Source organism: Mobula birostris, chromosome 10 (assembly GCF_030028105.1).
Source record: "Mobula birostris isolate sMobBir1 chromosome 10, sMobBir1.hap1, whole genome shotgun sequence".
Lineage (NCBI taxonomy): Eukaryota > Metazoa > Chordata > Chondrichthyes > Myliobatiformes > Myliobatidae > Mobula > Mobula birostris.
In genome coordinates, this window is record NC_092379.1 from 3136011 (window position 1) to 3159039 (window position 23029).

A 23029-nucleotide genomic window follows, 5' to 3' on the forward strand; every position below is an offset into this window, starting at 1 on the left:
GAGGTATTTGAAGGAGGGCATTGAGAATAAAACCCTTACATCCGGAATATATAGACATCCAGCATAAATAGCAACAGTCCACTACTCAGCTGTCACTACTGTCAGGAATGTTCTGATTCATCAACAGAATAGAACGCAGTTCCGACATTGGCCTTACAGGAACAAGAGAAATGAAAAGAAAGCAAGATATCCTAAATCATAACTATAAGAAATCACTGTTTCCCAGAAACTGGTTCACGCTTTTAATTTGTCATATGTTGTTTATCTACCTCATCCACCTCAGTATTCTATGATGCCTACTTTCACGCATTCACAAAAAGAGACTATCATACTTGATCTTACCTGCTGATTCTATTTCATGTGGCACCCTGGCACTGTATAACTCTATATATATTTATGACTTTAACATCCACATCTTCTTTTAAGTTCATTTCTATAGACTTTCTGCAGAGTTAAGCTCTCAGTTTTATGTTGCATCCCACAATGCACATTCCTCAACATATGCTGAGTGGGGAACTGGGGAGAAAAGGGTGGGGGAGGGGGAGTCAATATTTGGGAGAATTGATTTTTGTATTAGTGGAAATGTATTTGATCTGAATCCTAATGAACTTTTTCCCCCTTGGAAAGCTTCCCACTGTCTGACTCTCGAATTTACCTTAAAATAGCTCCTCTTCCATTTTTGTCATCTCATATTTCAGCTTGATAAATCCGGTGTTCTATAATTATAAACCCTTTACTCCAGGTAACCATCCAGTACACCTACACTTAACACCATCGCAAAAAAGAAGCATCTATCATCAGAGATCCCCCACCCAGGCCATGCTCTTTTCTTACTGGTGCCATTGGGTAGAAGGTACAAGACCCTCAGGACTTGCACCACCAGGTTCAAGAACAGTTACTACCCCACAACCATCAGGCTCTTGAACAAAAGGGGATAACTACACTCACTTGCCCATCTATTGAGGTGTCCCCACAACCAATAATCTCACTTTAAGGACTCTTTATCTAATTATTTCATGTTCTCATTATTTATTGCTATTTATTTACATTCGCATTTGCACACTGTTGTCTTCTGCACTCTGGTTGATCTTTCATTGATCCTGTTACAGTTACTACTCTATAGATTTACTGAGTATGCCCACAGGAAAATGAATCTCAGGGTTGTATTTGCTGACATATATATACTTTGATAATAAAATTTACTCTGAACTTGTCCATAAAAGTATGCGAAATCTAATTAATTGAGTGTTCCCTCAAGAACATTCTCCAGCTACTGCTCTTCCCATTTGCCCACTTCATTCCCTAAGCACAGTTCAGAATTGCTCCTTTCTCATTGTTCTTACTGTGTAGTGATTCTCATAAATGAACTCCACACCTTCCATACCATTTACTCTCCTACTAATCTGATTAATGTTCGAGTAACTGAAATCCCCTACTAATATAACCTTCTCAGAAACTAGTCTTGCGTATTAGCTCTTCCATATTCCTCTGAACATTTGAGGTTTATAACACATTCCCAGCAATGAAACTGCCTGCATTTGTTCCTCAATTTATCACATCTGACTTCATTTGTTGATGCAAGAAACACATTATCTGCCAGAGATGCAATTATTTCCTGAACCAATATTGCTTTCATCCCTCTTTTTATAACACAACACTATTAACCGAAAATCTTAATATGGAAGGTTCAGCTGCCATTCTTGCTGATGTTTCCGCAACAGTCACAATACAATATTCATAATTTAAATTTCTGGAAATCTATGGGAAATATTTTGAACTATTCTGATGGTAAAGGTACCAACACCCCCTCACAAACTCAGTGTAGCTCAAAGTTGTACAAACAAAGAAAAAAACTATAAACTAAAAAAACTCCAGCAAATAAAACAGTAAAACACAGGAGCAGTAGTAGGCCATTCGGCTCATTGAATCTGCTCTGCCATTCTGTCATGGCTGATTTAATATACCTCTCAATCCCATTCTCTTGCCTTCTCCCTGTAACCTTTGATACTTTGACGAATCAAGAACTATCAACCTCCACTTTAAACATACACAATGCCTTGGACGTGGCTTCCACGGCTCTCTGTGCAATGAATTCCACAGATTCACCAACCCTTGGCTAAAGACATTTGTCCTCATCTCTGTTCTAAAGGGACATCCCTCCATTCTGAGAGTGTACCCTCTGGTTCTACACTCCCCCACTATGGGACCGCTGTCTAGGCCTTTCGATATTCAATAGGTTTCAATGAGATTCCCCCTCATTCTTCCAAACTCCAGCAACTACAGGCCCACAGCCATCAAATGCTCCTCATATGTTAACTCTTTCATTCCTGGAATCATTTAAATGACTCTCCTCTGGACCCGCTCCAATGCAATGCCTATATTCTTAGATAAGGAGCCCAGAACTGCTGACAATACTCCAAGTGCAATCTGACCAATGCCTTATAAATGTTAGCTCGACTGACTGGTGGTGTGCGATTATCTTGAAAGTTACTGTTCTGTATAGCAGGAAAAAGAAAAGTAAAAATGAATCTTTATTACAGTCACAATCTGTCACAATGTCGTAATGCATTTAGTTGAAGGCAGGAGGAGGATGGTGGAGAACATGATGTTGCAATCTTAACTGCATCTTGTATTTAGATTATGCATCCCTGATCACACTGAATCAGAATCAGAATCAGGTTTAATATCACTGGCATAGGTAGTGAAATTTGTTAGCTTTGCTGCAGCAGTACAATGCAATAAATAACAATAAAGAAAAAATGTGTGAACTACAGTAAGTACATATATAAAATAGTTAAATTAAATAAGTAGTGCAAAAATACAAATAAAAACTAGTGAAGTAGTGTCCATGGGTTCAATGGCCATTCAGAAATCGGATGGCAAGAGGGAAGAAGCTGTTCCCAAATCATTGAGTGTGTGTTTTCAGACTCCTGTACCTCTTTCCTGATGGTAACAATGAGAACAAGGCATGACCTGGGTGAAGGCAGCCCTTAATGATGGATGACGCCTTTTTGAGGCACCACTCCTTGAAGACGTCCTGGATACTACAGAGGCTAGTGCTCATGATGGAGCTGACTGAGTTTACAACTTTCTGCAGCCTATTTTGATTCTGTGGAATAGCCCCCACCCCCACCCCATATCAGATGGCGATGCAGCCAGTTAGAAACTTAGGAAATGGATGTCATTATACCATCAGTTGGACTTGGTGCCTTATTCTGCATCTTCTTTGCACAATCATACAGAGAACAACATGAACAACAGCCACTTTGGGTAGGATACCTGATTGTTGGCATTAAAGATCCTCTGGCAGCATGAATCAGTTGTTTGGTGAGAGAAGGGGAGGGGACAATGATTTGTTCCAGAATGGCCCTGATGTCAATGCTGGGAGTAACATCTTGTTATTTACTGCAAAAATGAATGGACTCCCTGGTGTTGTAAAGCAATATTTACATGACACATTTTTACTGCAAAGTAGCAAAGACAAACACACATGTCTAAGCGACAAAATTAATTACACTGCAGCTTTCCGGACCAGGCTGCCAACATTTTTCTGTTGTTTTTTGAAAAGGAAAGTGTTAAAGCAAAACATATTGAATGCTAGAAAGCAGCTTAGTTATGTGCTCTCAAAAGGCAAAGTTTTTTTAAACAAACCTCATCATTTAAGAAAAATGTTATTTCAAATCATTAATCTACGATATTCGACAATCCCATTTTAAAGTTAAACAGAAGAAAATTCCTGGACTTTTCCCTGCCAAACTTTTCTTGTGTAACCTGTGGGAATTACTGTGTGGTGGGGATTGGATCTCCTACCTTTCAATCAAATAATCTGTTTATTTTTGCCAAAGATGGTAAGTAAATAATAGCTATTTGGCAGCAATCTTTAAAAGGCCTTTTAATGCCATCAAGTAAAGGAAGAGAGGACAAATGGACAACACAGGAGGCAGTTAAATTTTTTTCTTGGTGGTGTTAGATAACACTCAGATTTCTATCTACCAGTTCTATCGCAGCAATGCTGTAGAATTCAGAGGAGTGGCAGGATTGTCATGATAACCCTTGATATCTCTTTTATGTTATCCCTTTCAATGCTCAGTGCAGCCCTAAGATTTTCACCAGTTTATTTTCTTCTGGTTTCTATTACCAGTACAACTCACTCCCCCCAACTAGACATTTCCAATTGTATTCAAATGGGCGGCCAGACAGTGTGGTCAGGATGTTCAGAATTCTGTCCACAGAGTTCTGGGTTAACAGCAAGGCTCCATGACATAAATAAAGGTTGGGAACTACTGACTTAGACAAACATCAATAAAATGACTTATCAGTTCTTCATATCATATTCATATCAGCTGTCTAGCAGAGCTTGCTGGAAGAAGAATGGCTGCCAGGTTTCCAACATTACCAACATGACGACAGTTCACATGCTACAAGACACATTGAAAAGTCCCACAGTCATGATGGGAAGTAGTCAAATACAAACCTCTCTTCTCTTCATTTTGTCACCAGTGATGAAAACAACAGAAGTTCTTCATCACATAAGTACTACATTTCAAATTGCTCTGTCCTTTCTCGTAATTTTTTAAACACTGATGTGATCCTGCACCACAGAGATCTTTCAACAAGTTTCCTATCTCATATCACTCATAACTTGCACTTTTACTCTTAAACTAAGGGAGCTAGGCAAAGGGCCAAGATCAATAATTCAAGAACATAAACTCATACAGCTTCCTCTGCTCTTGTCCATTAGACTTTCCGGCTCCGGACAAATCCCCATTTCTCATAGTTAGCAACAGTGCAGAATGAGTGGACTGAACAAGCAAGTTTTTTCAAAGTGAAACTTTTTCAAATCTTGTCACATTGAAACATAAGTGACAAAGGAAAACAAACCTCTGGTAAACCAGCAACAGATCCTCAGAAAGAATTCAGCTACTAGTTTACAGTAACAAGACTGAACTTGCCTTTGGAATTGATCCAGTATCGACACTTTTATCTACCTTATCTCCAGGCGCACACAACTATTTAGATGTCATGTGTTAGTTACAAAAGGAAATGGCCAACCAGCTTTTCAGACAAACGTTTAATAACTTGAGAGAAAAGGTAAATGAAAGTAAGAAAACTCGCTGAAGTTTGGAGCAATCTGAAATAATGTGAAAACCTAAGACGGCATCATGGACAGGCAGAAGGGGAGCACAATATAGGGCACATACACTCAGTGGCCACTTTATTAACTACACATGTACACCTGCTCTTTAATGCAAATATCTAATCAGTCAATCATGTGGCAACAACTCAATACATAAAAGCATGCAGACATGGTCAAGAGGTTCAGTTGTTGTTCAGACCAAACATAAAAATGGAGAAGAAATGTGATCTAAATTAGTTTGACTGTGAAATAAATGTTGGTGCCAGACAGGGTGGTTTAAGCATCTCAAAAACTGATCTCCTGGGATTTTCACGCATAATAGTCTCTGAAGTTTACAGAGAATGGCGCAAAAAAACAAAAAACACCCAGTTCTGTAAGCAAATTTGCCTTGGTAAAATGAGGCAGGTTAAAGGAGAATGGCCACTGGTTCAAGCTGACAGGAAAGTGACAGTAACTCAAATAACCACATATTACAAGAGTACTGTGCAGAAGAGCATCTCTGAATACACAGCACTTCAAAACTTGAATTGGCTGGGCTACAGCAGCAGAAGACCATGAACATATACTCCGTGGCCACGTTATTATAGACAGGAGGTGCCTCTGTGTGCAGTTCTCTGCTTATACAAGTCTCTATGATGCAAAGGAGCTACATGGTGTGAAAATGTTAAGACAATTCAATTCATGTAGTTGACTAACAAAATTCAAGTCAGGACAATGTTTTAAGGCAGAACTGTGTTTGCATTTAAGGTTGTATGTTGAAATATAAATATTTTCCCACATGTAACATCAAAATATAAACTATCAATGGGACTGAAATTGTAATAAATCAGATAAATAAGCTTCCAAATTCTTAACTGGGTAAAACTAATTTTTTTTTTCCCTTTTGGGGGAAACAAGGACTCTATTAACAAATGAAACTCTCCTGTGGCTCAGTGTTTACCTTCCTGGCAATAATCACATGTGTTATATCTTTAGAGCAAAAACAATGTTACAGCAGTTCTCAAAGGGGTTAATGACAAGGAAGGATTTTTATTCCTCAACAAAAATGTAAAACAAAAGGAACCAATTAAGTTAGTTGGTGAAGCAGATGGGACTGCAGGGCAGCAGCAGGGGAGCAGACAGAGTGCCACATGCAGGGGTGCTAATACTTCTGTTAGCTTTAACTGCTGGCACTCACACACTAACACATGGCAGCAAGCCTTTGGCAGATTTGTCATCAAACTCATTTAGATGAGACACAAACTGTTTGCTCCTCGATTTGGAAAAGGTCAAGAAATCCACAAATTCACAATCCATTGGAAAAGCAGGAGCAGGCCAAGGATTAGGATGCTTACTGCGGAGCAAGATAATGCTACTTTGGCAGCTTGCAGGGATAAGTCTATTTACAAACCATCTGAACTAAGAGGAGATACTTTTATCATTACCTGCTCTTTTAGCTACCAACTCCCAAATGAAACTAATTATATTCATCTTTACAGCGATCATTTTTGTTTGAACTAATATTCAAGTAGTACTGTAAAATATATCATGATGTTTCACAAACAAGCAGAAAGCAAAGGCAACATAGCTGGAGCGATTGTGACAATAATTGAAAACTGGAATAAAGATGCAGAGATTTTCAAAATCAATGTTTGGGTACTTGAAAGAACAAACCAGGTCAATTAAAGCAATGAAAGGTCAGAAGGAATCAAAGACGGCAGTGAAACAAAATAAAAGTGCTAACAGATAGATGCACACTTAAAAACGATTCTTAATTTTACAAGTTCAGTGACAGAAGTCAGCAAAGGTGAGCAAGATAATGCAGTGCAGGATACGTGTCACAGATTGTTGGATGCATTACACCTGTACACAGACTGGCACTGGGTGCTGTGAAGCTATAAAAATGAGCATTACCATTTTATCAGGGAGTCCCAGACAAGGAAGGTACAGAATCTTGACTGAACACCATCTAAAGTAGCGTCCAGTTCTTTGCCGTTTTTGCTGGGAGAGATACACAGACCTTCGAAAATGTTTTAAAATTGCTTACTAGATTAATACATAAATGAATGATAAGCTGTCACAACAGGGTTAGAATAGGCTGCATCTTTATATTCATGATCTGTCTTAATATTGGAGGTGGACAAGTCAGATGGGATTTTAATGGAAATATTGAAGGGAGAAGAGGAACTGGAGTAAGTGCATGTAGGCAGATGTTTATAATGAGATAAATTAAACAGAAGAGGGCACCATGGACTTAAGTTGCTAATCAAACCCAGATATTATGCGGTTTCTCTTTCCCCAAAGGGTCACTGACCTTTGAAGTAACTTACTGGCTTAAGCAGTGTATGCAACTTTCTTGCAAATTTCCCAGAACAGATGAACAAAATGTAGCTGCAACATTGGTAGTATAACTCATGAACACAACACATTCTGCAGATGCCGGAAATCCAACGCAACACACATAAAATCTGGAGGAACTCAGCAAGTCAGGCAGAATCTATGGAAAGAAATAGTCGACAACTCAAGCCAAGACCCATCACCAGGACTGGAATAATGCATGGTCATTGCCACATCTTGCAACTACAGTAAGTTATTTCAAAGCCTTTTGATGAAGGCTTTCCAAGAATTCTTTTCTTCCACACATCAAGTGGGTATAGAAAATAAATACAGGGCTTAGATGGGAATTATTGGAGAATGTATTGTAACACAATAAGGCATCTGATGGACTGGTTAAACCAGGGGTTGGTAACATTTTTGCCTCTGTGGGCCAGATCGCGTATTAATGAGTGGACAGTGGGCCAAATAAATGCCATAAAAAACTTGAAATATGGGAATTATCCATTTAAATACATCTAGTTATGTTTTGCCTCAAATTAATGAATAACGCATGCTAGAAAGTCATTTGTGCTCAAGGCTGCCTACCCCTGGGTTAAGCCCATCTTTTGATGCCATGACATCATCTACCTTCCTGTGAATAACCAGAGATTTTGAGCATGTTATACGTACAGTGCTGTCAGCTGGAATGTAATGGAAGAATCCCAATTTTAACTTATTATTACATAAGATCTCCTCACACAGTTTTACGGCATAACAAGATTGATAGAAATTAAGGAGTTTTCAAATGATACATTTAGAGAAGAAACAGGAGACACAAAAAGAAATAAAATAACTAGTTAAATACGCACAATATGCTGGAGGAACTCAGCAGGTCAGGCAGCAACCATCGATGGGAATAAACAGTCACAGTTTCGGGTCAAGACCCTTCATCAGGACATTGTGTGTATTGGTCTAGATTTCCAGCATCTGCAGTGTCTCTTGTGTCTAAAGAACTATATAAACAGAATGGTAGCATTGAGTCACCTCAGAATGGATCCAGCTGAGATTTGTGATCCACTGGAACTTCAGGGAGTGCATAGAGACTGCTTGCTAACTGATGTTCAATATTTTGCACTTACAGTATTGTTCAATGATTTTACATCATAGAAGAGGTATGTCTGGGAATGTGACAGCAAGTTGGAAACTTGCTCCCATCTAATTTCATAAATTAGACATGTGGATCACACTGCATCACTGTTCGGAGAAACTCTTGTTTCCATCTACCAGTGATTAACAAAACTCCCTTTGAAATTGGGGAAGGCAGGGATGAACAAGAGAATGGGACACCAACATCACTACTTCAATACTGAACTGATCACTGAACACAACCTATGGACTCACATTTGAGGACTCTGCAACTCATGTTCTTCCTGTTCTTTATTTACTTACTATTATTATTATTATTATTATTATTATTTGTATTTGCAGTTTGCCTTCTTGGTTGCATGTCAGTCTTTGTGTGTAGCTTTTCATTGATTCTATTAAATTTCTTTGTTCTACTGCGAATACCTGCAAGAAAATGAATCTCAGAATAGTATATAGTGACATCTATGTACTTTGAACTCAATGAAGGTGTTTTATGGCACAGGAAGGAAGGGATCTGGGTTGCCACAAAGTCAGTGACTATGCACAAGTATGTGCTGCCACCCAGTGGACAATCTGGGCATATCACAGGGGGAAAATAATTCAATCTGCCTGGGTTTCCAGTCTCAGAAATAAACTACCATTTGTTCATCAGCGTTGGGGCTAAGTTCCTACAACTCCTTCCTCAACAACTTTACGGGAACACCTTCACCTTCACCAGCAGGACTGTGGCTCAAGGAGGCAGCTAATCACCAACATCTCAAGAACAACTAGAGATGGACAATAAACGCCCACAAACCAAAAGTGAATTAAATATACGCATTATTAGTTGCTCAGCTTCAAACATGTTAGAGGGCTGATAGTTTTTTTTTGAATACATGAAATAGGTGTTCAAGGAGAAAAACAAACATGATAACCTTGAGATTCACCTTCAGGGAATTTCAGCAGGCCAGGCAGTATCTATGGAAAATAAAAAGTCAACATTATAGGAAGTCCTGATGAAGGAAGGGGCTTGGCCCAAAATGTCGAATGTTTATTCATTTCTATAGATGCTGCCTGACCTGCTGAGTTACTCCACCATTTTGAGTGTGTTGCTGTAGATTTCCAGCATCAGCAGATTTTCTCATGTTTATGACAGAGAATCTGTCATGCATGTCCCTCTAACATACACTGGATGCAAAATGAATTAAGCTGCAGGAAATCAGCTGTTCCCTGCACTCAGTCTGTGAAACCTGGAACTACTTGAGTTCATGTTTAAACAAAGTCTGGAAACATTACTGGAATTTAGCAATTTCTTACTGATGTAAGAGATAATCAGCAATTCTACCCTCACACCAGCACTTTCCTGGACCACTTCAGTTGGTGGCACTCACAGAATTACTGTACAAAAGGAGGCGATCTGGGGCCGGTCCATCAGCTCCATGATGACAACATGCAAGAGCCATCCAGCCAATCCAATCCCAGCTCCCTCGCCATAGCCCTGCATTTTCTTTCCTCCCAAACCACTTTTGAACACTACAATAGGTTGGATCTACTTCACATCAGCCCCTTACCTACACACCAACCATGTCATGAGCCCATTCAGGAGAAAGGCAAGTGCAGGTACACAATTTTTTATTTTAATTTTAATACTAATTTTAGTTAATTTAATCAATTAAATGCATTTTAATATATTTTAAATATTTCTTTTAAAATGCATTGGAAGCTTTTATACTCTTTTTGGATTATCAGACACATTCAGAAATAATAGAAAAGCTTTCGACTGTCTTGCCCAGAACTCATCACCCAGTGCCATGAAGCCTATTTTCAGTTCACAGATCATTAAACCTTCTGATCAGCAAGGCCTGGAGTCCGATTAGACTAGCGTGGGGCTTTCGAAGTTACTTGTGGAGATCATGTGAGAAGAGCAAGTGAAAAGTGTGAGACGTGTCAAGCAGGATCCATCTGTTAAGTTATACAGTACACTGTATGCATTTCATCCCAAAGACCACCTGCTTCCTTCTGGCTCTGCTCTTCTCCCTCAATCCACTTTCAGCTGAAAACTTTCTTGATGTTTTCAAACTTGGCCCCTTAAACGCTTCAGCACTGCAACTCCCAGACAACATAAATCTCACCCAAATGCCGAATGATTCTGTGAAATGCCTTATACACAGTAACTGCATGCAACCATGCATTCTCATTCCCGTTACACTGCACTCATTGAACATCCAAAACTTAAAATTTTCATTTTTAAATCACTTGATAATTTCCTCTGCTTGCCCTAAAACAAAACTCTACTCTGATGCCTTCCCTGACCTGTTGATTATTTCCAAAGTCTTGTACCATTTCATTCAGTTTTAGTGACTGCATAGTCCAGAATCAAGTTTATGCCATGAAATTTGTTGTTCTGTGGCAGCAACAGACTGCAACATCTTATAATAAAAACTATAAATTGCAGCAATAGGACATACATACATAAATACACACACACATAAAGCAGTGAGGCAGTGTTCATGGATTCAATGTCCATTCAGAAATCTGATAGCATAAGAGAAGAAGCTGTCCCAAAGACATTGAGTGTGTGCCTTCAGGCTCCTGTACCTCCTTCCTGGTGGTAGCAATGAGAAGAGGGCATGCCTCGGGTGATGGGGGTCCTTAATGATGGACGTCACCTTTTTCAGGCATCACCTTTTGAAAGTGTCCTTGATGCTGAGGAGGCGAGTCCCCTTGATGGAGCTGGTCACCTTTTGATACAGTAAACACTTTTGTATAATATATTAATGAAATGAGGCAAATCTTAGCTAATTCTGTGCTTACTAGTTTCCATCCATATTCACCTGCTCTAATATCTCTTTATATGGAGCATACCTGAAAGACGTTGGATGCTTTGCATGATCCAAAGATACTATATAACGTGCATGGATCTATGGAAAAAAGTAAACAGTCGGAGTAAGGGGGGGGAGGGGAGAAAGAAGTACAAGGCAGTAGGTGGTTGCGTGAAACCGGGAGAGAGGAAGAAGTGAATTAAAGTGGTTGGTGAAGTCGATTGGTGAAAGAGATACAAGGCTGAGGAAGGAAGAATTTAATAAGAGTGGACATTCTTGCAAGCAGAACAAGTACCACACCTGCCCCTACACCTCCACCCTCAATACCATTCAGGGCCTCAAACCATCCTTCCAGGTGAAGCGATGCTTCACCTGTGAGCCTACTGGGGTCATATACTGTGTTCAGCGCTCTCGGTGTGACCTCCTGTATATCTGTGAGAAAAGGGGTAGGTAGGGAGACCACTTCACCGAGCACCTATGCTTCATCCACCAGAAAAAGCAGGAGCTCCCGGTGGGCACCCAACTTAATTCTCCATTCCCATTCTGACACGCCAGCCCATAGCCTCCTCTACAACGATGACGCCACTCAGGTCGGAGCAGCAACAACTTATATTCCATCTGGGTAGCCACTAACCCCGATGGCAGGAACATTGAGAGCTCAAACTTCCGATAATTGCCCCCCTGCACCATTCCCCATTCTCATTTCCCTCTCTCACCTTATTTCCTTGCCTGCCCATCACCTCCCTCTGGTGCTCTTCCCTGTTCCCTTTCTTCCATGGCCTTCTGTTCTCCCCTACCAGTTTCCCCTTCTCCAGTTCTTTATCACTTTCACTTATCAACTTCCCAACTCTTACCTCACCTCTCTCCCAGTTTCACCCATCATCTCCCTCCCCAGTAGGATTTCCAGCATCTACAGATTTTCTCTTGTAAATAATGTGTATTCCCTCAGCTGTTCTCTTCTATCTTACCTCTGAAAAGCAGATACCCAGAAAAGCAGTATACCAGAAATCCACAGCAAGCACTTCCTGTTCCAGTCCTTCAGAACTACCTATACCCTTAGAGGAAACATGCCAGGATTCACCAGGCAAGTTAAATACATGATGATCCTCTACAGCCATCTGAGGACTCAACAACAGACAACCCCTTTGAAGAACATCATACTCCACTCGAGTGATTGTACTACTACATATTCAATAATACTGAAAGTAATTGGCATGTTACATGCCTGTTCTGTAGGCTTACCAATAGCTTGTTATTGTCTGTAATAACAATCTTCCCTTGTCATTCTGAATCTTATTGCCTCTCACTAGTACATCAATCAGTCAAAATTATGTGATAATTTACTTAAGGGTAGGCCTTCTCTCTTTGGACTGAAGCAGGATGAGTAGTGATTTGATAGCGATGACTATGATCAAATGGATAGCCAGACTTTTTCCCCAGGGTGGAAATATTAATATAAGGGGAAACAACGTTAAGCTGATTAGAGGAAAGTAAAGAGGGATGTCAGAGAAAAGTTCTTAACAGAGAGTTGAACACCCTGCCAGAGGTGGTGGTAGAGGCTGGTACATTAGGAGCATTTAAAAAAAAACTCTCAGGTAGGCACATGGATGATAGAAAAATGGAGGGCTACAAAGGAGGGAAAGCCATCTGATGGTGTTGTGACATCCGCACAGGACTTCAATGTGAGTGGTCCTAGGTTCGAATCCAGCAAGCTCCCTGCATACTTACCATCCGTGTTGGGTTGAGTGCTGAGCTAGCAATTTGACTCCATAAAAAAAAGACCAAAAAAGAAACTAGAGAAATGGCAAAGTTGCCACCAACTGCGCCACAAGGCGCAAAGAGCAACAACAGGATTAGATTGATTTTACAGCAGGTTAAAAGGATGGCACAACATGGTAGGCCAAAGGGCCTTTACTCAGCCCTACTGTTTTATGTTCTATGACTTCAAGTGCTTCCAGCTTCATCCTGAGTCCAGGCTGAGCAAATAAAACATCAAGCTATTAATTTTGTCATAAATCAAATTAATTGGACATGATATGGTTCAATGGCCTTCCTGGTAGCATCCCCAAGGGAGCTGAGAGGAAGATCAGATTAAATTTAGATTGATAGAAGCAGACAAGTGGGTTGCCCATCTAAAAGCCACCAGCCTGTTAAAAGCACTAATCATTAAATAGATTTATTGTTGGAGAATGTACACTTTGTATACTCAAACACCTAGAGGACAGCTTCAGCAGTTCAATCTGAGATTCTGAAACACTGGCAGGTGTAGATGCTATTAGTAACTTGGCCACATGAAAAAACAGCAGAAAGGATCACAATCCCCAGAACTTTTTCTGCATTATCTTGGTTCCTCCGTGGGGCCCTCCTGTGGCAGAAACAGGAGTACAAACAAACTTATCTTTTCTATAGACTCAAGGAAGTCTTCAGATGCTGGAAATCCAGAGCAACACACACAAAATCTTGGAGGAATTCAGTAGGTCAGGCAGCATCTTTGGAAATGAAACAGACAATGCCTGATCTACTGAGTTCCTCCAGCAGTCTGCGTGTGTTACTACAGCCTACATATGTGATTTGCTTAATGTGTATTATCTTTTATATGATTCTGCTCATGTTCTCTTTACATCCCCGGTAAGTTAGAATTTAAAATTATAGGACTGCTCAGTTAAGAAACAAGGTGATTAATTTTTCCTCAAGGGTCTATGGAACTCGCTCCCTCAAAGTATAATGGGAGCAGAAACTTTGAATATTGTTGAGTCAGAGTTCTAGTTCAAAGTTCAAAGTAAATTTAATATCAAAGTATATGTTACCATATACTAGAGTACCTTGAGATATATTTTTATAGGCATTTATAGGAAAAAAAACAATAGAATTTATGAAAAATCTATACATAAACAGACAAAGAATGACAACCAATATGCAAAAGAAGAGAAACCGTGGAAATAAAAATAACACTGAGAACATGAGTTCTAATGCAGTAAGTGGAAGGTCGCCAAGGATGAACAGGAATGCAGGGGTGAGGTTAAGCTTAGATCAACTATGAAATGTTCTAATTACAGAGTAAGCTCATCTGTAACTACCCTCTGGTGGAAAGAATGGGAGAAACTGGACACAAAGATGCTGAATGGAACCAGCAATGGGTCATCCAGTCCCGATTACAAATTGCAAAAATGACTAGAACAGAACAGGGAGAGGGAAAGAGTCTGAAAAAAAAGGCAATGTTTGGACTGAAGACAGTCTCAAGGCAACCACAGGCACAGTAATTTCCTTAGATTTCAATGCATCTTTACCTGACTGGATTTAAAGGCTGGTATCAACACTGTATCTTGTGATAAAAATTGTGGGCAAACAGGAACTTACCCTAGCCCATGTCAGGACCTCACTTTTAGATATCGTAAATATTTATATTAAAAAAATAGAAAAGGCCAAAGCACTTAACAGATCAGGCAGGATCTTTTAAGCTCTGTCTTTCACTGGAACAAGACAGTTTTGAAGCAAAAGGAATCAACACTTTAGCCAGTTCTTCAGGGCTTGTTTAGCTATACTTTTAGCTTGCAACCCACCTCTGGCAGTCAGCAAACTCCAGATAATCACATTGCTGACACCCTCTGAGTTAGAAAGTCAGGACCATTAAGTATACTGAACTGGTCAGCCTGAGCATTTTTCCTCTTTTATTCCGATTAAACCAAGTTCTCCACATTCACCAGCCTTTTTTTCAGTTTTCCTTAAAAAGAAACAAAAAGACTAAACTACCTAAGTACTTATCTCACAAACTGAAACACCCCATAACCAATCCTCATGTGAGAAACTGAACTGAAAAGTCTCTATATTGGGGGTCTAAGGTAGAAAAATGACTAAAGCTACTAGAACATTGTAAAAGTTTGACTAGTTCAAATACAATCTGTCAGAGAACCCGCCGCCCAGTCTGGACTCCAATGCAATTCCGATTCCAGACGACGTGACTGCTCAAACCACCCTACCTGTTTCCTATTCAAAGTTGGCATACCGACGTCGCTGGCTTTCACTGTCTACCCATAACTGTCCCCTGTCAACTTCTAACTTTAATGATGAGTGTGAAGTCACAAATATGCCAGACCAGGAAAAAATGAAGAATATCAATGAATTATCAATACTCCTGAAAGCACTGGACCTGATCATTGAAACCTGGATTTTATTTATTTAATTCTTGGTTTAAGATGTCACCCAATGGAACATCAATTGTGCACCTTCAAAATGTTGTACTTTTCAATGAGATCAGCTCTCATTCCTCTGAACCCACTGATAGTAGAATTCATAACTCTTAACTGTTCCTCATATGACAAACCTGACCTATGAAATTAGACTGGTGAACCTTACCTGCACTCCCTCTAACTGCAAGTCTATCCTTCCTTATGGTGACCACACCGGTGCACAATATTCCAGGGACAATTGCTGTAAAGCAATTGCACTGACCACTACTCTACCACATCAGCCGAACATACTGCTGTAGATTGAGGATGGGGGTGCCTGTGAAGGGGCTTGTCATGTCCATTCCAGGGTAGCTCACTCACCTTTGGTCCCCACTGGATCACCTGTGGCTCCAAGCAGCTGTCTGCATGCGACAGCAACCAGACTCCAGTACACCACTTCAACAGTGGGCTAAACCGGGTGAGGGTAGCCGATGGCCTCATACCCCAGTGAGATAGGGACATGCCTGTCCCAGCCTGCAAAGTCAGCTCAGGGGGACTGGGCTGATGAGATCTACAGTGAGATTCAACAGCTTGGAAAGTGGTACTGCAACATTCTGTGGAGAGCAAAGGGCACGACGAGGCATGGAAGACATCGTGGTCATCCACTGCAACCATAGAAGCCTATGCTTGTGATACTTGTTCATACCACCGGACCCAGACTCCAGGGGTTGAGAGTGGATGCCCAGTGCAACAGCTTTTCCACTTTAAAAACTCTCCTGCACAGGTTCCTCGTCATCATCAGACATGACAGACAACCACCATTGATTGAGGATTGAGAATAAAAAGCCCACTTTCAGAGGGTATGACGAGCAAGCTGCCACAGCGGTTTACAACTCACATCAATGATTTGTGTGATGAAATCAAGTGCAATGTCTTCAAATCTGCTAATGATCAGAGATAAATGCCTTCGCAGGTTGTGAGGAGGATGCAAAGAGGCTTCAGGGAGAAACTTATAGGTAAAGTGAAAGAGCAAGCATATGGCAGATGGAATATAATGCAGAATCAATAAAAAAGACTCTTTTTATTATAAGGTACAAGACTGCAATTTGTTGGTGTTGATAGGGATCTGAGTATCTTTATATAAGAATCACTGCAAGATAATGCAGGCAATTAGGCATGATTTACTTTATACTTTATTGTCACCAAACAATTGATACTAGAACGTACAATCATCACAGCGATATTTGATTCTGCGCTTCCCGCTCTCCCTGAATTACAAATCGATAGTAAATATTCAAAATTTAAATTATAAATCATAAATAGAAAATAGAAAAATGGAAAGTAAGGTAGTGCAAAAAAAACGAGAGGCAGGTCCGGATATTTGGAGGGTACGGCCCAGATCCGGGTCAGGATCCGTTCAGCAGTCTTATCACAGTTGGAAAGAAGCTGTTCCCAAATCTGGCCGTACGAGTCTTCAAGCTCCTGAGCCTTCTCCCGGAGGGAAGAGGGACAAAAAGTGTGTTGGCTAGGTGGGTCATGTCCTTGATTATCCTGGCAGCACTGCTCTGACAGCGTGCGGTGTAAAGTGAGTCCAAGGATGGAAGATTGGTTTGTGTGATGTGCTGCACCGTGTTCACGATCTTCTGCAGCTTCTTCGGGTCTTGGACAGGACAACTTCCATACCAGGTTGTGATGCTCCCTAGAGGAATGCTTTCTACGGTGCATCTATAAAAAATAGTGAGGGTTTTAGGGGACAGACCAAATTTTTTCAGTTTTCTCAGGAAGTAAAGGTGCTGGTGGGCCTTCTTGGCAGTGGACTCTGCTTGGTTGGACCAAGTCAGGTCATTTGTGATATTGACCCCAAGGAATTTAAAGCTTTTGACTTGTTCCACTTGCGCACCACCGATGTAAATTGGGTCGTGTTGGGGATTTAGTTGCCGGATTACAATAGAAAGTTACATGGGCCAATGTGACGATGCCGATGCCACATTATATACGTACTTGCTAACCATACTTATGGAAAGAAGGTTCACCAGATTGATTTCTTTGTTGTGGCTTATCCTATCAAGACAGAATAAACACACTAGCCAGTACTCTCTAAAGAATGAAAGACATTCCTTTTAAAACACAAAATGTTTATGAGGCTTGACAGGAGGGATATAGGAATGCTTATTTTCCTCAGAACCCACACCATGGGGTTCAGGAACAGTTATTGCCCCTCAACCATAAGGCTCTTCAAAGGGGATAACTACACTCAACTTTACTTGAAATGTTCCCACACCAATTATCTTACTTTCAAGGACTCTTTATCTCATGTTATTGTTATTTATTGCTACTTATTTATATTTGTATTTGCACAGTTTGTTGTCTTCTGCACTCTGGTTGATCTTTCATTGATCCTGTTACAGTTACTATTTTATTGATGTGCTGCACATGCCCCACAACAAAATGAATCTCAGGGTTGTATAAATGTAACACACACAAACGATGCTAGTGAACACAGCAGGCCAGGCAGCATCTCTAGGAAGAGGTACAGTCGACGTTTCAGGCTGAGACCCTTCGTCAGGACTAACTGAAAGAAGAGATAGTAAGAAATTTAAAAGTGTGAGGGGGAGGGGGAGACCCAAAATGATAGGAGAAGACAGGAGGGAGGGGTAGATCTAAGAGCTGGAGAAGGGAGAGGATCATGGGACGGGAAACCTGGGGAGAAAGAGAAGGGGGGAGGGGAGCCCGGAGGGTGGAGAGCAGGCAACAAGTTATAGTGAGAGGGACGGAGAGAGAAAAAAGAGAGAGAAAAAGGGGGGGGGGGGGGATAAAAAAAATATATAAAATAAATAAATAAGGGATGGTCTTATGGTTCCTACACCATCAGAAATGTGCCTTCTCCACTTTGACTGGTCATGAGCCAGGGATCAGAGGGAGTGCCATACAACTTCAAGCAAGTTTTTGAGTATATTTCCATACTATTCCTCTCTCCATCTTTTCCAATGATAGAACTCAGAAGAGAGTGTCTGTTTAAAGCATTTAGTGTCATTCACACAACTGACCCATTAAGGGGAACGAAGCTGACCGAGTGTTACCAGACCCTCAGTGTTGGGGATATTGACATGGTGAGGTGAATGTAGCTGATCGAGTGTAACCAGACCCTCAGTGTTGGGGATATTGACATGGTGAGGTGAATGTAGCTGACCGAGTGTAACCAGACCCTCAGTGTTGGGGATATTGACATGGTGAGGTGAATGTAGCTGACCGAGTGTAACCAGACCCTCAGTGTTGGGGATATTGACATGGTGAGGTGAATGTAGCTGACCAAGTGTAACCAGACCCTCAGTGTTGGGGATATTGACATGGTGAGCTGAATGTAGCTGACCGAGTGTAACCAGACCCTCAGTGTTGGGGATATTGACATGGGTAAGAGGAACATAACTGACTAAGTGGAACCAGACCCGCAGTGGTGAGTATAGTGATACGGTAAGGCAAAAGTAGCTGACCGAGCATAACCAGGTTTTCAGTGTTGGGGATATTGGGCTGGGAAAGGATACAGAGGCTTGCTTTGAAGAGATTGCACTGGTGGTGTTTTTCTGCTTTTGTCTGCCTGCTGAAGGTAGCTCAGGTCTCAAGAGCACATCAGAGGTTACGGATCACTGCAGCCCTGCAGGCCATCTGTTCTGTGCAAGTTTTGATCATTAAGTACTCTTTTCCTTGAAGGACTAATCTTTACTCTTAATGCAATCAACATTGTCCAAAAAAATGAGTGGCAATTGAAACATGTCAGCACTCTCAAGAACCCCACAAAGACAGCTCCTCTGAGACAACCTACACACTGCAGGCCTAAAGGAGTCACAGCATACAGGCTGCCCTGAAAGCATACGCTGTTACGGCCATTATTACCGCCTGTTGGAAAACAAGCCTTCTGCAACAAGAAACAAGACTAGTTTGAAGAAGAGGACCAAACAACTAAGCAACTGGTTAAAGATTAACTTTGTCACATGTACATCGAAACATACAGTGTTTGTGTCAACGACCAACACAGTCTGAGGATATGCTAGGGACAGCCCGCAAGGGTCGCCATGCTTCTGGCGGTAACATAGCACGTCCACAACTTACAAACCCCAACCTGTATGTCGTTTGGAATATGGGAGGAAACCAGAGCACTGTAAATGTAATGCAATCATGGATAGAAACTACACAATCAGAAGAAAAGCAGCTCTACAGATGTTTTAAAGCAACGATCCAGAAAAGAACCCACGAATTAACTACAGATAGTGGATGGTGTGATCAAGGCTCAGAATCTCACTTACAGTCAATGACATGAACAAGTTTTTCAGTAATGTAAAAACTATTTATGGACTAAACACCTGAGTCAATTCTGCTTAAAACAAAGAATGCAATGAACTCATCCCCCACAGAAAGACACACTTTGAAGACCTCTTCAACCAAAACTTTGTCCTTGATTCCACCCCACAGCAGATCAATTCACGCCATATAAGAAGGACATAACCCTATTCAAAAGGTATCAAAAACGTGAGAGATTCGTCAGATGCTGGATATCCAGAACAACACACACAAAATGCTGGGGGAATCTTAGCAGGTCAGGCAGCATCTATGGAAATGAATAAATAGTTGACATTTTGGTCCGAGACCCTTCTTCAGGACTAAGAAGGAAGGGGGAAGATGTCAGAATAAAATGTTGTGGGGAGTGGAAGGAAGCCAGCTAAGTCGATACGTGAAACCAGGTGGATGGGAAAGGAAAAGGGATGGAGAAGAAGGGATATGAAAGGAAAGGAGAGCAGCCCTTGGGAGAAAGGAAAGAAGGAGGGGACACAAGGGGAGGTGATAGGTAAGTGCAAAGAACTAAAATTCCAGGGTGGGGAGTTGAAGAAAAGGGAAGGGGAGGTGGAAAAATTACTGGAAATTAAGAGAAACTGATGTTCATGCCATCAGGTTGGAGGCTACCTAGACCAAATATTGGTGTCAAGGAGAAGATAATACCCCTGTTCAAATCCCTAATTCCCTAATGAGGTAATGAGGAGCTTCCATCACAATCCACAACCTTACTTCCCACACCTGGGAAGAAGAGGGCATACCAGGGGCTTCCAAGATGCCACAATTAGGAGCATCTTCACAAAAGGAAATAGGCCCAGCTGTGGTCACTTCAGGTAACTCACCTGCTGTCAGCCATACCACAGAGACATTATCGCCATGAAGGGAAGCACAGGCATACATTTCAGAGTTAATGTGACTTGGATGGGAATCTAGTGATGATACAGTTTGTAATCGCTCTACTATCATTACCCTTTTTATTTGATGGGTGGGCTGGAGTGTGTGGTGTCAAGTTGTCACTTAGAAGCTAAATAATTTTGTAAAGAAAACAAATGCAGTTCAGCAGTTCTACAGCAAGGTCACTGTTGCTAGTTGATAAGTGACTTACTAGTTAAGGAAATACAAGAAATTTTGAAATCTAGAAACAACAATCCATCTGCTGAAGGAACTGCAGCTTCTGTTCGACATCTTGTTTTCCTCCAACAGATTGTCAGTGAAATTTAGAGTAACACAACAAGTAATTCAAGCATTAAATTAGGCTATTATATGGAAGCAAATTGAGTTTGACCAGTATCATGTTAATTAGGAAGGGAGAGTTGCGGGAAGAAGTTCTCACTTCACCGTAAGGATGAGTACACTTTATAATGGTGTGATGGAAAACTTTTGTCCAATGCACACAAAACGCTGAAGGAATTCAACAAATCAGGCAGCATGTAGGGAGATGATAAACAGTCAACATTTCGGGCTGAGACCCTTCTTCAGGGCTATTTCATGTGTAAGGGTCGATCTCGGCAGAACTACAGAAGGAGCGAAAGTTAAAGATTAGGAAGGTACTCTATCCACATGTTTATCAAGTGGCCAATATCTCAGACCATACCTTCATGAAAGCCAGGCGAGAACAGAACCCCTGCCATCGGCCACCAATGTGGGAAATATTAGCAGCTTCTGGCAAGATGCTGAAGAAAATCAGTGCATCAGGCAGTATCTGTGGAGGGAAATGGATAGTCAACATACCAGACTGAGTGAATGAAAGGTCAGGTGAAGGGTCTCAACCATTTCAGTCCACAGATGCTGCCTGACTCATTGAGTTCCTTGTGCATTGCTCCAGATTGAAGGGTGAAAGGTAAAAAGTTTAAGGGAAACTTCTTCACTCAGAGTGGTGAGAGTGTGGAATGAGCTGCCAGCACAAGTGCATGTCAACTTGATTTAAGAGAAGTTTGGATAGGTACATGGATGGTAGGGATATGGAGAACTCAAGATGAATATAAGGAGTCTGCGGAAATTCGCAATGACATCTAAAACTTCTAGATGTGTACTGGAGAGTGTTGCATCACATCCAGGTATGAAAACACCGATAATATTAAACCAGACTCTGATTCTGAAAGAGGGACACGGCCGGTGATATTAAACCAGGCTCTGATTCTGACAGGGGGACACGGCCGGTGATACTAAACCGGTCTGATTCTGACAGGGGGACACGGCCGGTGATATTAAACCGGTCTGATTCTGACAGGAGGACACAGCCGGTGATATTAAACCGGTCTGATTCTGACAGGAGGACACAGCCGGTGATATTAAACCCGACTCTGAGAAAGGGTCGAGGCCGGTGATATTAAACCGGACACCGATTCCGATCCGCCGCCCACTCACCGAAAACATAGACCACTCCGAGGGCGCTCCCCGCGCCCAGCAGCCCAGCCAGCCTCAGTACCATTTTCTTAGCGTAGGCCGTGTTCTGCTTCTGCTTCTGTTTCTGCTCCTGTTCGCTGCCGCCGGCTCCCGGGTCGCCGCTGCTCGCCTCCTCCCTGGCCCGCTGCTGCTGCAGTTTCTCCTGTAAGATGGCCTGAGCCAGACCGCCGGTTCTTGGACCTTTCTCCCCCGACAGCTGCCGGCACGTCAGCGACGTGTGGGCCTTTACCTGATAACTTTGCAGCGCGGTTCTCTTGCGGCCGGTCCCGGGCCGATTCCGCAGAATGTCCCCGCCGACATTCCTCAACGACCGGCTACACATGCCGCGGAGTGACGCCGCCATCATGGGCAAAGTGGTCCCGCCCACTTCATCGCCACTACCCTCCGCTCTGATTGACAACCGTCTCCGCCAATGCATAGCCGGGATACTAACTGTCGCTGAGATCCGCTTCCAATCGAAGTGGAAATAGGAACAAGATTGCGAGACAACAAGTTGGGTTGATCGCGACATGACCCTGCTAAAGGTCGGGACAGGGAGGAAAGAGGGACAAACGGCAGGCGAAACCCAAAAGCGAAGCTCGATTCAAAACATCGTGCCTCAAATTCATGAATTCAAAAACTAAAAATGGAAACAACTTTGAATTACAATGACATCGTACTGCTGAACAACATGAACTCTTGGGGAAATTAAGCAGAATACCTTTCAGATTTAGATTTATTAATTATACATTGATTTATACATTTATTACATT

General features: G+C 41.6%; 1 protein-coding gene across 1 annotated transcript in view; it reads right to left on the reverse strand.

Moving 5' to 3' along the window:
• timm50 (translocase of inner mitochondrial membrane 50 homolog (S. cerevisiae)) overlaps positions 1–22649 on the reverse strand; it is a 160178-nt gene extending 137529 nt beyond the window's left edge. Inside the window, exon 1 of the mRNA XM_072271144.1 lies at positions 22239–22649. Within this exon, the coding sequence (XP_072127245.1) occupies positions 22239–22623 (385 nt within the window). The 5' untranslated portion in view covers positions 22624–22649. The remainder of the gene's footprint in view (positions 1–22238) is intronic.
• Positions 22650–23029: the final 380 nt, after the last annotated feature.